The 18,210-nt window shown below is 52.4% G+C and overlaps 1 protein-coding gene across 4 annotated transcripts in view; it reads right to left on the bottom strand.

Moving 5' to 3' along the window:
- CXCL12 (C-X-C motif chemokine ligand 12) overlaps positions 1-17,779 on the bottom strand; it is a 28,970-nt gene extending 11,191 nt beyond the window's left edge. Inside the window, exons 1-4 of one of the 4 annotated variants that reach the window (XM_014481753.2) lie at positions 17,619-17,779; positions 13,517-13,634; positions 11,289-11,375; positions 2,675-5,887 (exon numbers count right to left, since the gene is read on the bottom strand). In XM_014481753.2, the coding sequence (XP_014337239.1) occupies positions 5,872-5,887; positions 11,289-11,375; positions 13,517-13,634; positions 17,619-17,679 (282 nt within the window). In that variant the 5' untranslated portion in view covers positions 17,680-17,779 and the 3' untranslated portion in view covers positions 2,675-5,871. The other 3 variants (XM_005906588.3, XM_014481754.2, XM_070364750.1) reach the window with 3 other exon arrangements.
- Positions 17,780-18,210: the final 431 nt, after the last annotated feature.

Genomic DNA, 18,210 nt, shown 5'->3' with positions numbered 1-18,210 from the left:
GTATACAGACATTAGAGTGAGACAAATTTGGGTCCAAATCATGACTTACCAGTGTGGCCTCAGGCGCTCAAATGAATGCAGTCTTGTGAGCATTGCTGTCTTTGTTTTAGAGATGAACAAAGACAGGGTCCAAAGTGTTAGCATCCTGCTGATTTATCAGGCAGTCTAAAGATATTTCTTGAGTACCTTCTATGGGCCAGCCACAATGAACAGTGAGTGAAAGAGGCCAGGCCCCTCTCCTCCTGTGTGGCGGTATTACTCCTCTCCTTCGGGGGCGGTCAGCAAGCAAGTGGACAGGGAAGGTGGCACAGCGGATGGGAACACGCGGGATAAGGTGGCCAGGGCACATGCAGGTGGCGGGCTGCTATGCAGGGTCGGGGGTCTGCAAAGCCATTTCTGACAAGGTGATGGCAATCAGAGATGGAAGGAAAGGAGGGTAAACCATGTGATTTCTAGGCAGAGAGCACCAAGCGCAGAAGTCCCCTACAGGGGCAGCCCTGGCCTATTCCAAGTCAAAGAGGCCAGTGCGGCTGCAGTACAGACGGCGAGTTCAGAGGGGACAGGGGTCGCAGGTGTAAACCTCTGTTGGCCACTGGAGGATCTGGGTAGGGGTGACATGGCAGGGCATGATGGTCAGCCACTTTTGCTGCTGTGAGAGGAAGCCACAGGACAGACAATGAGCCAGCTAGTGGCCTGGTGTAGGGGGTTCAGACAGGAGATGGCTGTGGCTTGGATCAAAATGGGAGCATGAGGGGTGTCTGGGCTTTGGATGTATTTTGAAGGTAACTAATTGGATTTGTTAAAGTTTAGCTGAGGGCTGTGAAATAATACAATAAATCAAAGATAACTAAAAGGTTTTGGCCCGAGCCATGGGAAGACCAGGGGTTGTTATTTGCTTAAACGAGGATGGCAGGTAGGGGGAAAGTGGGAATTGGGAATTTTGTTTTGCATATGGTGCATTTCAGAGGAGGAGGTGGGAGTCTGGGAGAGAGATCCCTGGATTCCTTAGCCCTGGGCAGAATAAGCTCCCATTTCTAACTCACAGCAGGACACCACATGGGCTCACAATGGCAGTCCTCAGGGGTCAGTAGATCATCCCCTCCCTGAGAGAGGTAGAGAAATAATCTACCTCTCTCAAGTCTCGGCTTCACCAGCACTGCTTTTGGGGAATCCTTGATGGTGCTCTAAGCTTCCCTGACCCCTGGATGAATCCTGACCTACACTTACCACGCTTTATGAAAATGCCCACGTCATTGCAAGTCATTCCCCCCCACCCCTGACTGTAGGTTCCGTGAAGTCAGGGGACAAGCCGGCTTGCCCCCCACAGTATTCATACCACCTGATAATGAGCCTGACCTGGCAGTTGTTGCTGGCTAAATGAGGGCCACCAGTTGTGTAAACATGGTGGGCCGTGGACCTCTTTTTTTAATGCAACATCATTCTGAAGAGTCAATATCATTCTGCGGAATGAACCCAGGGGTTAGCTTGTGGGCCCCTCCCTGGTGGTGGAGCCTTCCGACCAGCACTGCACAGGCCCCAAGGCACCAACAACACCGCCCAAAAGGCTTTTCCCCATCAGTTGGCTAAGAGGGAGAAACTCAACTTTTAAGATCGCTTTCAACTCCAGCTGGTATCCAAGCTTTGCTCAGAGTCTAAGCAGAGGCAGGCAGGATCTCATCCCAACTCTGTAGACCCCAGGGAGCATCAGGGCTAGAGGGGGAGCAGGATGGCTTCTATGCACACCAGCCCAGTCTGATCCACGCAAGTGCGGGTGATGCTAAGCTCCAGAGTTATGTGGGGAGGCTGAGACTCAGGCAAGGGTCTCAAGTCACAGAGTGAGCAGAGAAGACCAGGATTCAAGAACTGGCCTGTCCCAGGACCCCACGGTGCCACTTGACATGGCCTCAAATCCTTCCTTCTTCCTCCAGCCCATCTGCAACTTGGTAACTATATCACAGTCACTCTATAAATGACCGGGATGTACCGAGCACAGGGTTGACAGTCACATGTGGGCCTACGGGCAGGAGAGTCTGGAGCACAGAACACTCTGGACTCAGGATTTCGGGGGCCTTTGTGCTGACATCTCCTTTCCAGCATGCTTGAGAGAAGGTGGTGGAAAGTGTGGAAGGCTGACAGCCCTCTGTGTGGACAGGACCCGGTTTATCTGTCGGGCTCTCTCCCTGTTCTCAGTGTCCAGGCCAGTGCCGGCTGAATCAGCATCTGGCATCCATCAGGGGCCCTGGAGCAGGACAGAAAGTAAGAAAGTGCTGGATGTTTGGCCCTGCCATCTGGGACAGAGGCTCTGCTGCCTTCTACTCAGCCTGAGATACACAGAGTGGAGGTTTCCCTCCCCGTCGCTGATACGCAAACACTCAAGCCCTTACACAAAACTATCCTTTGAGAGTAGAGGGCTGACTGGCCTTAAAGAAGGGCTTCTAGCAAAACCAAGTGCATTCAGGGAAGAGGGAGTGCCTTCCCCCCTGCTAAGGATGCAGACTAAAGGATGAAAGTCTGCCCCCCAATTCTTGCCTACGATGAGTGTTATTACTATGGCTTGTTTTCCACCAACTGTTGCAGCAAGGATTATATAACCCCTCCATGTGTTGGGTTTGAAGAAGAAAAACCAAGTCTGGAGAGTTCCACATGGTAACACTAATTTCAAACCGTTGGCTGCTACATTTGAGTACATGTCTTTATTAGGAAAATTATAAGTGCATATACATCTTTTCATTGATATGATTTCAAAGTAGAAATTGTTTCTCAAAAGGAGTTGTTACTTGTTTTTTTTTTTTTTTTTTTTTTAAAGCACACTGCATACAGGAAGCTGCCTTCTCCGGGACCATTTTCACATTTTGTGGGAGATGCCATTTAAACAATACAAAATACAGTATTTATCACATTTAACACTGAACCCATCACTGCTCAGAGGCTGAGAGTCCAGCGAGGTTGCAGGATTACAATCTATGGGATTTTTCAACTTGGCAATGTCAGTGGTCTCCTTAGGGGACATGAAGGTTTTTCTAAGGGATATTTCCAAGGGATGGGAAATTTCCCAGCGAAGATGCATAGAGGGATCAGGACCCCACAGTTCTCATCCAGCTACAAAAGGGGGTACCACCGGGGGAAGGTGGTAACTCCCAGTGAGAGATCTCCTAGTGATTACACCAGGCAGCTGTCAGAAAAGGAGGTCAGACTGGGTCCAGTGACAGGGCTTACGCTCTCTGGACTTCACACGGGCAGCTACAACCTTCTGTTACTCAGGCCCTCTCCTCAAAGCTGGCCCTCCTATTTCTGGAGGACTGGCAGATAAGCAGAGGGCCCCTCCTGAGCCTCGCTGGGGTCTTAGCACCTGGCCGGAGTGGGGCAAAGAACAGTGCAAACAACACAAGGCACAGATTCAAATTCCAACACGCAGCACATCTGTGAGCTCAGCCGCCCCAGTCTTCCCTGCCTGGGTCCTGATGCAAAGGCTGGTGGTGGAGGACCACCCTGGAGGCTGCGCAGAGCACAAGGGAAGGTCAGGGAGGGGCAGCACTGGATCAGGAGGGACAGCTGGGTACTCCCTAATCAAAGTGATGCACAGGATTTGTGTTTTGAAAGCAAAAGGGGATCAAGAGAGCCTTTTCCTGTGCAAATAGACTATTTAAATGCATATTTGCTTTAGCTGGGCAGTCTCCACTTAGGAGCAACTGCAAGGAGAGGAATTGTCACACAAATAATTTTCCAGGCAGTTTCTCCTCTTATCTATTTCCCCCCCAATAGGGGAGAAACAAAAATTATTCTTTATTTAACTGCAGTCAAGATTTATTTAGGGCCATGTTAATTTTCTGAGAGAAAGAGACTTAATGGTTCTGGTTCATGGGTTCCAGGGGAAGATGCTTCTAAATTTTCCATGAGATTTTAAAATATCTTGAATTACTTAGAAAATGACTCTCCCACTGATAATTCGGTCATTTCATGTATAATTCAGGAGCCCTGTAATGACAGGTTAATTTCAGAAGGGGGTTTTGAAACCAGTTCTGTATCCCTTGTAACTATTAAAGGCTCCTCCATATTCTATTTAATCAGTATAACAAAGCTGGTTTGACAATGTGAATTTTTGTTTGGTTGATGGATTTGCCATATACCGTGAAGATCTAATTTAAAGGAATACTTATGGAAATGCCTAACACATGTTACTGATAACTCAAAGATTATTAAATCTGAGAACACCTACAATTCAAGATTATTTTACAGCTATATACTTTCTGCATGTTATTTACAGTTCCTGTGAATTGATACATTTCCTGGTTTTGCCCTTCTTTTTTTTCTACTTTCTTAACTTAAAAAACCTTACTGGGAAATTTAACCAGAGAGGAAAAGTATTAGTGAGACCAAATGAAAAGCAAAACCAGCAAAAACCGTTCAAGTGCCTACCTTTCCAGAAAGTGAAAGTTTTAACTGTTTAATGCAACCCTACAAACTGCTCTCAGCAAAGGGAAACATGCTAAATGTCAGGATTTGTGAGCTACTTTCCTAACCAGCAGAGGAATGCCCTGCTGGACATCCTGTAAGCGCAAAAAGACAGTGGCAGCAGAGAAGGTCCAGGGGCCACTGTGCAAGGTAACCGATGATGGAGTCACCAAATGGGGGAAAAGCTGAGGTTAGATTTTAATTGGGAAGGAATCCTCATGTTCAGCTTTGATTATTTTATGGGTCAGGCTTTCAAAACCAAAAAAAGTTGAAAAAAGTTTTTTGTTATTCCCCAAACAATGCTGACACCACAGTGAGAAAATCCTCTGTAGTTCTGAGATATCAACAATTATAGAAGCCTTGAGGGTCTGCATCCTTGGAGGTCCATACTGCTGCAAACTGAGTTCCCTTGGGCTCTGTTGATACAACCAGGGGTTTGTGATTATGGGGAAATCAAGGTCCAAATGGATCACAGCCCTAATCAGGAACCTGGTCAAAGGCCCCAAGGGGCACCTCCTCACACAGCCTTTGCATTCGAGGAACTGACAGCGCATGCACCAAGGACATTGACTTTGAACAAAAACACAGGATTGGACGCTGGACAGTATTCCAAACAAGACACAGATGTGCACAGTGATTTCAGGACCAGGTAACACGAGACATTTTTGGGTTGCTTCTTGGTGCCCAGTTTAAAGTAAAGCTTTTGTCTTGAGAGAGTCCTTTTCCGGGGTCACGGAGACACTCTTGGATACACATGATGATGGATGAGAGAGAGAATGATGAGAAGGACGTGATGGGATGCAGAGGAGAGCGCGGGATGAAGGGTGCATCTCACCCTGCCCTGGCCTCACACTCCTGCCTGCTCAGCTCAGGGAAGCCCTGCGGTGCTCACCAAAAAGGCCCACCCCTGCTCTTGCCCCAGAGAAGCGTGAGCCTCCTGCCTGGCCCCCTAGAACCTATCTCCTCCACCACTCGCACAGGGCAGCCTTCACTAGAATCTGCCCAGGCTGGTTGGTGCGAACCCCTCCTGGTGGCTCTCCACCCTGGACATGGTGATGTGGGCAAGTCTCCCTCCCTCTGGGGTTCTGGGGTTCCAGCCTGCACGGCTCAGGAACCTCTGGCCAGATAAGGGGTTCCGTGGGAAAGACACAACAAAGCAGGTAATAGAATGGTCTTAATCTAAGTTCCTATCTGTTACCAGTGACATTGGATAATCAAACTAAATGAGAAATAAACACCATATATTCTGCTACATAATCAAATGGTGAAGTAAAGGCAAACTGTGCGAGACAAGGCCCTTGGAAATGCACTCAGCCCTGCCTGGGTGCAGGGGGTGGCTACAAGCCCTTCCTAACACTGGTTTCAGACCTGGGCTCCTACTGTAAGGCTTCCTCAGGCGTCTGACCCAACCTGCGCCTTTCACATCTTGAACCTCCTGTTGACAAGAACAGAGGGAGACACCATTAAGGCGGGTTCCCGCAGTGGCGGGGCAGCACACTTGAGACGCCGAGACCCGCTCCAGCCGAGGACCCCCCTGTTGATTTCCAAATCGCTGCGGTACTTCTCCCTTCCGAGACCCTGAGCGAGGAGACTGAAGTGAGAGGGACAGATGGCAGAGGCGAGGGATGGATGGAAGGCGGGAAGAGGAGAGGGCAGGTGGGCACAGCAAGCACAGGGCGAAAGGACGAACGAGGGCATGGCACAGCGGTCACACGACAGGACGAGGCGCGCTGCCTTAACCCAGCACAGGCATCAGCCCGGGTCGCACAGCGCCCAGCCCCAGGACCTCTGGGCGCGCGCGGCGCGTTCGTCCTGGAGCTCGGAGCCCCTGCAGCCGGGCCGCGCTGGGACTGCGCATGCGCACCTGGTTGCAGAGGCCTGAGCACCGTCTAGTTACGGTTCAGCCCACAGTGGAATGGAGGTCCGGCCCTTCAGCTCTTCCACGGCGACCCTGTCTTCAGCGGGGCTGGGGCTGTGCCCGCTGGTCAGATACAGTGTGGCCCCAGGGCCAGTGGGGTAATCTAAGGGCAGATGGAGGCTTGCCTGTTTCTTAATGGGGCAGGGGGCAACTCTCTCAGCTTGGGCTGCCCCCGGGATGGGTGGCAGGTGCTGTCTTCCCGAGCACTGCAGAAAGCAGTCTGCCACCTCAGGGAAGCAACAGCTTGACCCACAGTTGCTACAGGACAAACAGCTCTCCCAGAACAGACCTGTCACCCTCTTTGGCACAAAGATACCTGTTCCTGAGGTGTGAAGAAGGGAGCACGGAGACACGTGTCTGGCCCACTTTTTCAGACACTTTAGTAACAGTGGTGCTACCCTGGCCGAGGTCTCGCAAACCACTGCTGCTGGTTTCCACAGAAAGGACCGCAACCCTAGGCAGTCCAGAGGCCTTCAGCGGCACCGAGGGCAGGACGAGGTAGATGGGCAACCCACACACCCGGAAGCAGGCCTGCCAATTCCCCCGCCCCCTGCAAGAGGGGTACAGGCCGGGGGGATTCGCCAGATACAAGGGATGCAGTGGGAGGTAAAAAGTCCTTGGCCACAGCGCCCTAAGGGGTACAATCCTCCAGTGGGGAAAGTGAAAGTGAAAGTGAAGTCGCTCAGTTGTGTCGGACTCCTCGCGACCCCATAGACTGTAGCCTACCAGGCTCCTCCGTCCATGGGATTTTCCAGGCAAGAGTACTGGAGTGGGTTGCCATTTCCTTCTCCAGAGGATCTTCCCGACCCAAGGATCGAACCCAGGTCTCCTGCATTGTAGGCAGATGCTTTACCGTCTGAGCCACGACTAATTCTTATGCCATAAAACAAGAGGAGCTCACAATGCTCCGTGACCCAGGGACAGGCAGGGACCCTGAGCTTCTTCGCTTGAAATCCATGTGCTCCATCCGTCACCCATGTCATCTTTCTGGTTCTGTGTGCTGAAATCATGATCAGGGGTCTGGGATGCAGGGTGCGTGTGTGTCCATGTGTGACGGGGGGTGGGGAAAATAGTGTGTGTATTCAAGGGTTCCCTTTCCAAAGCATCACTGAAATCAGTCTTTCTCTCATCTGGGATCCCTCCTCCTCCCAGTCCAAATTAGAGACTTGGGAAGAAATCTCAGCTATAAATCTGTGTATGTATATGTGTTGGATTGGGGGCTGGTGAATGAGGACTGAGACAGCTGTGTCCCGGAACCTAATCGCTCAAGGTCAGGCAGAAGCGGGGGAGGGGACACACTAGGAGTCCCAGAGCTACAGGCCCTTCACACAACTCCTCTGCCTCAGGGACTCGGGACCGTTGCAAGAAAAATCTACAAAACGAATGAACTGCCCTGCAAAGAGGCTCCCTGAGAAGCATTTCCACAGCTGCTCTCTGGAAATTCAGAGCTGCCAGCCATTTTCCCCACATAGTCGGAGGAAACCCACCTGAGCTTGAAGGTAAAGCCACTCACACAGTCCCAGGCCCAGGAGAAAAGTCCCGCCTCACATGGCAGAGTGGTGGAGGACCAGGCAAGGCACTCGGGGCAAGGTTTCAGTTATCACCTGCAAATGTCATGACCGCAGCCAGCTCTCTCCTCCACAAAGGCAGGGACGCCCCAGGCAGGGGCCAAACAAGAAGGCATAAGGCACTTGCCTCTCGCTGGCTGTCTTCAGATGCCCCTGCTGGGCTAGCAGACTGCTCTGTGCAGAGTTCAGGTGGCCACATGCTGCCCTCAGACAGGAATGCAGATTGTAAGAGTGTGGAGCTGTGTCAGCTCTGAGCGATCCTGACCATGGGCCTTCCAAGAGAGGGAGTGGAGGGCTAGGTGGGAGGCTCATCAGCCCAGGGTGATGCTGGAGAGAGAAGCCGGGTCACTCTAGATGGAGCCCTGAGCCATTCTAGAGTCCAGGCTGTTCTAGATAGAGTCCTGAGCACACAGGCTCTGCATCACAGACCCCAACCCCCATCTCTGCACAACTACTTTCTTCTTAACTTAGCAGACCAGGAAGGGCCCTGAAAAGCACACAAATACAGGAGCCAGTGTGGCCACAGAGGCGGCAAAGCACTGCTCCCCCATGGAAGTCTGAAAGCCTGCCCCGGGAGGCAGGGGGGTCTGCCCTGGAGGAGGCTGAGAGCAAATTTACAAAGCGCCGGGAGCAGAGTGCACTGCGGTCCATCTCGAAGTGGCAGATAACTAGTTTTTCCTTTTCTGAGCAGCCTTTCTCTTCTTCTGTCGCTTCTTTTTTCCTATCTTTTCTTTTTTCCCCACTTTTTCTTCTCTGCTCCCCCTTAGATAAAATTAGTAGAACCATTAATAATGTTGAAATAAACAAGAGTACATGTCAGTCTGTGCAATATTTACAACTGGCCCGTGTATTTAACCCTGTCTTTACTCTCAGGCCTGGAGGCCCCTGGGCAAAGTACTGTCTGTCAGTATGTCATTAAAATAAGTCAGATATTTTCCCCAATTCCAAAAAAAGCATTACACGAGCTTCCAGAACACCGATATTTGTGAACTGGTTGTAGCCACGGTCCATTGCCCAGCTTGACCCTGGTTCCCGCTATTGCCTGAGGCTTCTAACAGGGACCAGGGCTTGATATCTGTAAGGGTGGGAAGGCAGGCCCAGGGCCAGACTGTGTCACCCCAGCCTGCTCTCCTAGGGCTTCTTCACATCTCAATGCAGAGCTGAACTCCCTGCTTTATCTTAAACATCTCTGCATTTCAAATCAGATAAAGGAGGCTGGAGGACCAAGGTTTCAATGACCATCCAGGAGAAAAAAGAAGGCAGCCCGATCCCACCTTCTTTCTGGATGCCCGTGGACACCCCTGGTAATGACTGGGATTGTTCTGGAGAGCAAGGGAGAGAGCTGGTTAGCAGGATTTTATTAGAGCAACTTTATTAGAGCAATTGGCTCTTGACTGTCACATTAACATGATTCAAGCTGAATGGTATTTAATGATTTATGGGGTAAGGCCACCTGATCCTGAGAAAGCTTGATATTAACCATGGGCTGGAATTATGGGATTTTTACATGGGAAAATGTGAAAGCTGGGTATTATGAGGGTTGCGTCTCTGGAGATTACATGGGGATGTTAGGAGAACCAGGTTGGAGGAGGAAGGGGAAGAGGAATTAGTGAGTCAAATATTATTCTTCAGAAAACTAGCGCCACTGATTCCACTGTTTAAACAACAACACGAAAGCGTGAGCTGCAGACCTGACCTGCTCCTGAGCAAGGCCCCTGTACTGTCACTGGCCATGTGAACTCAGCAGAAGGGATGCAAGGCACCTGACCAGCAGGCCAGCTTATGTTTATAAATTACCAGAAACGTGTGTGAGCCCCGTGTCTGACAGTCAGTGGATTTTAGCTCAGGTAAATAAATTCCCACATACAGTAGGAGGTTTATACCATGAAACAACGAGCATTTTATTGCTAGTACATATAATGTCACATTTGATACAATTTTAGTACAAGTGAAAAAATACACTGTGGGTAACATTAAAAAGCTGCGATCACACTTATATGTCATATATACTTCTTTACAAATGGCCAGTAGTTTACGATAATAGAGAAATGTAACCTACTGACATTCATATGGCTCCACTTCAAATATAGGAACTGTTTGACTATAAATATATTTTGAAATACATTTGTCTACTAAAGGAACGTTTAAAAAAATTGTGCACGAAAATATATATATATGCCTTGCAAAAAGTTACAAATACCACCAGGCCCATCTGTGGATCCCATTTATGCATGGGAATTTCATCTTGCCAACATTTCTGATTGGAACCTGAAACTGTGCTGTGGCTTCAGGAGGAGGGGTTAGTGGTCAGAGTCTCGTTTATTCATCTATTTTTTCACTTCTGATTTCAGAAACCTCAGAATTTGTAGAGCCTCCATGGTCTAAATAGGCTTCAGAGGCAATCACAGAAACCAAATTCCTCAAAGGAAACCCTCAGATTGAAAATTGCATTTGATTCTGCAAAGACTGTCTTTCATGGGAAGGCGGAGACATGATCTCATACCCCCAGCAGAGGGCCAGCCCCATTCTGGAGACGGCCAGAGAAGGATCTCACAGAGGGCCTGCGGACGAGGGGTGGGCAAAGGGAGGAGGGGGGCCACAGAGCTGGAGCCCGTGCGGTCACCCTCCTCCAGCTGGGAGCGTACAGAAATGAGAAGCAGAAGCAAGATGAAAGCATGCTCTGGGAAGCAGGGAGAGGCTGGGAATGATCCAGAGAGGGTCTCTGAGCACAGTCCCCAGTGATGGCAGTTCTACGTGGAGCTCTCCTCTAATCACTGAGCTTGAACGAGGAGGTGTAAGGCAGCGGCCACTGCCGAGCACCAGCCAGCATCTGGGTTGTCATTCTAGTAGTGCTTCCCCTGCCGGAGCTGCCCACAGCCTTCCTCCCAGCCTCAGCGTCTGGAGGAAGAATGCTTTTCTCAGCTCCCTGCTTGGCCATCACCTGACTGTGCTCAGACTCCCCAGGGGAGAAAAGGAGAATCTCCAAAACAAACCAAATACAGAGCTTGAAGTAATTATCAATTGAAAAAAGGGTAATGAGTGATGATGACTATGATGATCACGAGGTAACAGGCTGCTGGGAAGTGCTGATGGGTGATATAATTTCTTAGAAAAACCCCAGTTATACAACAGCCAACGTGAAGAGTGTGGAGGAGTACACGCTGCAGCACTGTGCCACGTGCTGTAAATGCAGCTGTCTGCGTACCGGGCGAAGCTCACGCCCATCCCCAGGCCAATGCCCTGCCCCAGGCATACCCTTCCTCCCCCGCACCTTTGCCCTTTTATCTCATTCAGGTTTAGCTTTCCTCGGGTGGGTCTAGTGGAAAGTCCGTTTTGGTTGTTGTGCTTACTTGTTTAAAGCTTTGTCCAGGTATTCCTGAATCCACTTCAATTTCGGGTCAATGCACACTTGCCTATTGTTGTTCTTCAGCCTTGCCCTGTCAAAACAGAAGAGGCGACAGTATGCAGCTGAGCAGAAGGGGGCACGGCTGTGACCCGGGCCACTGCTCACCTGATACCCAGGTGTGGACCCCACTGGAGCCTCCCAGCCGGCTCAGGCACAGAAGGAACTCACGATGTGCCAGGGAGACAATGCTAGCCACGCTGCAGGTCTTACCCCAGAGACACTGGGAAGAGAAGGAAGGTCTTTAAGGAGTCCAGAGAGAACTCACACATGGAACACTTGAGCTGGCTTTTGAAGGATAAGTAGGAGTGGGCAAGTAAAGGGGGAGAGAAAAGTAAGCGCAAATACTCCAGGGGGGTGACAGTGCAGAGAGAATGTGGAGGGATTGGAGAGACGGGACCCTGAAGAAGCCTGCAGCCAGGTGTAAGGAGCAAAGAAGAGGGGCTTTATCTGCAATTTTGTTTGTGATGGGAACTCGTGGGGACTTTGAACCGGAGGGTGGCAGAAGCAGATTTGTATTTTGATGGATCATCTTGACAGTACATGGAAGACAGACTTAGGAGTAAGCCTGGGGCCTGGAGCCCTACAGAGAAGTATGAGCAATAGTCTGGGGGATGGGAGAGGTGAGAGTGCAGTAGGGGGAGCGACAGGTGCAGGGTGGGAGGGATGGGCAAGGGGGTGAGGGATGGGGAAGGGGGTGAGGGATGGGGAAGGGGGTGAGGATGGGGAAGGGGGTGAGGGAGAGGAAGTGTCAGCAGTTTGCCAGAAAATGGTTTCCAGAGAGATTTTACAAGTTCACTGAGTGTTCATGGTCTCATTTGTTCTCTGAAAGTTTGGTGTGCACCCTGTCACCTCCATTCATAGCCTCCCTCCCTAAAGACTCCTGGAGGAGAGCCTGGACTTCTCTCTGGATCTCCATAAAACCCTGGTACCAGGTAATGTCAAGCAGCCTGAGGACACTACCACACCCCAGCCACTCAGCATCCGTGAGGACGCCTGGGGCCAGCACAGTGGCTCGCCAACACTCACAGGAGTCTTCACACAGCCTGCCTGTTGAGCCAACGAGCTGAGCAGAAGCCTGTCTCAGAGCAAGGGGGACTGAGGTCCAGTTCCGGGGTCTGCTGTTTTTAATGTTGTGCTTGTGCACACAGACCTGAGGACTCTGGCTTCTTCCAGCTCGAGATGCAGTCCCAGGCAGGAAAACCTGCAGAGTCTCCACTGCAGAGTGGCCCATCCTCACTGAAGTGAATATCTGATTAAATACTTCTCAAATGACAGAGTATTGTATTACAAGCAAAGAAAAAAATTCATCTCCTAGTGCCCTAAAACATAGTGTAAATGACAAACACATTCAAGGCAGAAAGGCTAGGAAAAAAAGACAAAGACAAATCAAACCTAAAACCAGGTGCTGTTGGGTGGAACACCGTCAGGTAGCTTGTCTTCCACCTGTTGCATCCCCCGCCCAGCTCAGGGCAAGTGAGCACACGGACATGGGGGCACTGGAGGTCTGGGCGATGGACACCCACGTGTGGCTTTCCTTCCGCACCCGGCCCAGCCTCCCGCACTCCAGGAGAGATCTTTGTCTTCTGCATACGTGATTTTGGTGCGTCTCGTTTCCCACATGAATGAAATCAAATGTTAGCAGCTGCCATCAACAGCAGCAAAACAAAAACCTTGTGTGCTGGGTTTCAGAAAATGCAGTTAAGTGAGCTGGTGATTTTGAGTTTCACCAAACAGTTGAATGATGGCTTCAGCTGCATTTGGGTCTTGTGATTTTGTGCTGTGATAAAGGATTAAATGAGGGCACCAAAACCCTGAAACTGGTAGAACTATTACAAGCAAGGGGCTGGTTAATTTACTGTACTTCAGTAGAAAGAAACTTTGGTGAAGTTCATGTTCCTCCAGTCTAAGGGGCGCATCTGAATGTGCTCCCATCTCTTAAACTAAAGGGAGGAAGCATGGAAAGAGGAGGCAAGGACCTGTGGGAGCACAGCACCCAGGCTTAGGGCACCAGGGCTAAGAGCAGCTTTTGAAACTCCTTCCTGGTGGTAATATCAGCTGCCGCTAATCAGGCCGGGTTCGAGGCTGGACACTCACGTGTCACTTCTCTAGCTTTAACGCGTCTGCAGGTTAGGCTCACTATGCCCGTTTCTGGAGGACGATGTTGAGACTTACACGATCTGAAGGGAGCAGTTTGGAGTGTTGAGGATTTTGAGGTGCTTGACGTTGGCTTTGGCGACATGGCTCTCAAAGAATCGGCAAGGGCATCTGTAGCTCAGGCTGACCGGTTTCGCTGGAAAGGGAAATGAGAACAAGGCAGCTTGTTATTTTCTTGCTGGGCCTTGGGGATACAAGGGTGACTGAGTCTGCAGCCGAGGGATCGGGTGGTGGTTTGCTAGGGAGTCACGGGTGCCCCGTGGCAGAGACCTTCACCTTGGGCCACACAGGGAGCTCTGAGTGGGCTTGGGCTCAGCTTCGACAAGGCAAGAAGCCAGAAGGACCTGAGGAGGCTAGACCCTACGAGGGTAGGGAAGCTAACATAAGAAGCCTCCTGCTCCTGTGTCTCAAGATAAAGGGCATGAATTACAGGAGAGGACTGCTTCAGCCCAAGGCACTGAGGTTCCCAGTTATTCTTTGCAAAATCAACTCTTCCAGGGCCTACTGAGTAAGACTTCCCCATTCAGGGAAAAGCAAGAAGGAAGAAGGAGGCTCCAGGCTTGCTCCCTCCTCCTCCTCCCCCAGAGAAGCCACTGCAGCTTCCCTGGGAACGCTGCCCTCCCCCACCTGCAGTCTTCTCCCCCCTCACATTTACCTTAAGCTCAGGCAAACCACAAAAGAATTCCCAACTGGCTTCCTCCCTGGGAATCCCCAGAGGGCAGGCGAGGGCCCACCTTCTCCCCGCACTTGCAGGGCTGCAGCACAAGGATGCCCCAGCCTCCTGGGTTGTATTCCATCTTTGTTTGCCAATCCACCAATTTGCAAAATGCCATAATTGACACTCATTAGTGTAAATTAGCAAAAGGCTCCTGCAGAACCCACGGCTCACCCTGTAAGTCTAGAATTGCCAGCCCAGGGGCAGGGGTGGGGGGTGGAGTGGGTGCGGGTAGGGTTGGGGGGAGTGGATCCTAGGATTTGTGTGTGTGTGTCTGTGTGCGCATTTTCTGCAGATTTTATCCAAGCCCTACTTAATACCCCAAATTATTTGAATTTGTGGATCCTTTCATCAGGGATTAAATGTATGTCTGAGAATATTTAGTCCAGAGATTTTTTTTTTTTAAGTTTGCCTGTTTACAGAGCTCCCAGAAGCCTCTTGGTGGTTCTGAATTTCCATGCTTTGGGGCAAGAGAGCTGGGGAAGCTTATGAGCAAGGGACTTTTTTTTTTCTTCTAAAGGCTGAATTTAGTTGAGAGGCCATGGCCACCGAGTCAAGGGGTAAGCGGACCACCTGGCCCCTCCCAAGATCAAACTCGACTCCCTGAAAACCAGGAAGAAGAAGCCTGGTTTCCAGGTGCTCAGTGACTGTGGCGCTAGGGAGCCCGGAGCAGCCGTCAGGTTTACGCCTGGGCTGACTCCAGAAAGGCACTGCCGGGGCCAGGCTTTTAGCAACTGCACCAGGTCCCTGCAGAAGTCTGCAGGGCTCTGTAACCAGAGCACCTGGGAAAGTGGCCTAGAGCTGGGGGCTGGGCTGCCTGAGTAAAGGAAGCGTCAAAGTCCCCCTCATCAGTGTCCTGGGACCAGGTCCCAGCTGAGCAGAACCAGACTGTGGGTCCCAGGGGTGAGGCAGCGTTGGTCCCAATCCCAGAGCATCAAGCTGGAAGGTGCACAGCGTGACAGCTGCTGGGGCGATGCTGTGGGTGGTGGGGGCTGCTCCTTGCCCCCGTCCCCCAGATGCGGCTTGGACTCCATTAACCAAGCAGTGAGATCAGGCCAGAAATCAGAGCCCATTCTGAGCTCAAAACACAAGCTTTCTCTTTTTCTCCTCTCCCCTCTCCACCCCCCTGGGATTATCCATTTCCTTCAAAGGCAATTTTTCATTCTTGCTCCCAGGACCCAGTTGCCTGCCTATCAAGTGGAGACTTTCAACAGGTTTTTTAAAGTGACAGAGCCCCAAGTGTTCTTACCAAGAGAGCTGGGTGCTGTGTCCACCTGGTTACTGACCGTCCTGCCAGCTTTTCACCAATATTACTAACTTTTCCAACTGTTTTGCATATGTACAGGCAAGAGGCCTGACTGCCCCAGATGTTACCCAGGAGTGGGGTGAACTTGGCTTCTGGTGAAGTTGGCATCTGGTGAACTGGGCTCTGCTCCACAGCAGTCCTTTCACACTAATGCAGAGACAGGAGCTCCTGAGTCAGCCCCTCCAACCAAGCCTGGGAATGGGACCCAGGGCATCCAGGGACCCAGAAGCCCAGAGCATCCAGGGACCCAGCTTTGTGGTTGAGGTCAAGCAACGGAAGGAGGGTAGAAGCCAGAGCCAGAGCCTGAACATGGGGACTCAGCGTGAGCACCCCCTCTCGGTGGTCACAAAGTGCCTCCTGACCTACGCATGCAAGGAGAGCATGACCATCCTGACCTGGCCACTCAACTGCCAAGAGGCAACTCAGATGGGCAAGCAACCAGCACTTCTCAGAGCTAGGAGGAGCCTGTGAACGAGGCCCCCACTCCTTCTGCGTTCCCCAGGGTCAGCTGAGCCCAGGACTCCAAGACCTGGGTCCCTGCATTCCAGTCATTTCTGCAGTTCCCCAGGGGAGGTGGCAGCCAGAGGAAGCACCATTTCCTCCTCCAACAGCTGGATGGTAACACCTCCACTTTAGCCAAACCACTCAATTGTTAACAGCCTCAAACCAGAGCGTTCCCCATGACCTGGGGCCAGGACTGTGTAAAGAAAAGGCTAGGTTACTTTTTCACCTTACAGAAAAACAACAACAATCTAAATTTCCTTTGGGGGCAGTCCCACTGTAGCTTTGACCAGCAACTTGCTACACTTGTAGGGAACCCTTCCCAGGTGGTCAGTCACCAGCAATGGAGAATGCAGCCTGCAGTCTTCTGTGCAAACCCAGATGACTGCTCCAGGGTCTGAGCCCCCAAACTGACCTCAGCTACAGGGAGATCTCAGTGTTCTTCAACCCTCTCTGCAGGACTGGTTAGAAACTTCGCAGCCAAGAACTCTCAGCAGGGCCTGACCAGGCTGACTTGGTTTTGTTTTGTGTGTTCAGAGGCAATGGTTTATTTTGCTTTGCAGCAGCGGTGTCCTGTAACAGGACAGTGAGTTTTCTCTTAAGCCTCAAAAGGAAAAAACGCTCTCTCCCTCTCACAGTGAAACGGGACACCACCTTTCCCCGTGGCCTAAGGCGTTGGCGATTGAATTTTGCAGCAGCGCTCAGCTCGCTTCGAGGTGGAGAGCTCAGTCGGCTGGTGACAAAGGCGCCTGTCTGCAGGTGTGCTTGGGGGACTGGGTAGGAGCATGCATGACCCGGATGGCGCCTGGGTCTCTCTTGGGTGACCCCAGGAAGAGGCAGGGAAGGCACTGGCTGGGTGCGCGTCCAGCTTCGCCGCGTGGCTGCAGACCGCACCACGGGTACGGAAGCGCTGCCAGGCGTTTGGCTCAAACCCGACAGCTGCTCGGAACGAGACGCCCGCGGAGCCCCACTTAGGTGGGTGCAGAAAGAGTGTAGGCCTCGCGTAAATGGGACGCCTCGCGGCTGACAGGATCGCATCGCCACGACAAACAAGTCGCGGTGCCAGACAGGCTTTGCAAAGCGCTCTCTCCAAACACGAACCGCAGATCGCATGGCCGGTGCGCTGCGCTGCGGGGCCTCGGAGCCCACTCGCCTCTGGAAACTTAGCTGCGCTCGGAAGGCACTAATCCGGGAGGTGGGTGGTCAAGGGCCGGGGACCCGCGGCTCCCGGTTCAGCTCCACACCTCGGCGCCCTCGCTAGCCGACTCCGAAAGCGCCCGGGGCGCGCTCGCACCCAACTATCCTGCGCGACCAAGCTCTGCAGCCCGCCCGAGGTCGGCGGCTGCTCCCGCGTCCCGGAACCCAAGCCCTGTCGCGGAGTGCGAAGCCTCGGAGCGGGGTCCCTGGGGGGCGGGGGACTTCGAACACCGTACGCCGAGGGAGTGCGCCCCGCGAAGCGGGCTGCCTCAACCTCCGGGGTGCAAGGCGGCGCGGGTTGCGCTCGCTCGGGACAGCTGGGGCAGGGGCAGAGGAGCCGGGGCCCTTGCCGAGCCCGGCGCCCGGCGCCTGCCCACGCCCCGGTCGCTGGGCGCACTCACCGTCGCTGAGGCACAGCGCAGTCAGCACGAGGGCCAGCACGACGAAGACCTTGGCATCCATGGCACTAGCCGGCGGCGGGCTGACCGAGGCCGGGCGCGGAGGGGATGCGGCGGCGGAGAGTGAAAGTGCGGCGGCAGGAGGCGCGCGCCCGGCACTTTAGAGGCGAGAGCGGGGCGGGGCGGGCGCGCGGCGAGGGGCGGGCCTGGAGCTGAATCCGGGCTGTGGCCGGGGGCTTGGACCGGAGTCCCTCCCAGCCGGCCGCTCCCCCTGTCCCCTCCCTTCTCACCCCTGCCCCAGCGCTGGATGCTCCCGGGGCTGCGATGAGCTCCAGTTTTTGACCTCTCAGTTGCACTGGGTCCTGTTTGGAAATCCGACCTGCACCAGGTCGGAAGCCAGTGCCCAGGGAGGGTTGGAGACAGGGCTGGTAACTGTTCCCATTATGCAGATGGAGAGACTGAGTCCCAGAGGCTAGAACTGAATGAGAACCAAGGGAAAACAAACAGGTCGGTCCTAGAGGTGAGGGCCAGCTAGGCCAGTGGCGTACTGAGTAGGCTAATAGCATCCTATTTGGGGAGTGTAGGACCTGGAAGT

The sequence above is a fragment of the Bos mutus genome, chromosome 28, assembly GCF_027580195.1.
Source record: "Bos mutus isolate GX-2022 chromosome 28, NWIPB_WYAK_1.1, whole genome shotgun sequence".
Taxonomy (NCBI): Eukaryota; Metazoa; Chordata; class Mammalia; order Artiodactyla; family Bovidae; genus Bos; species Bos mutus.
The sequence above is the reverse complement of the archived record's forward strand: the minus strand, read 5'-3'. Positions and strand labels throughout refer to the sequence as shown.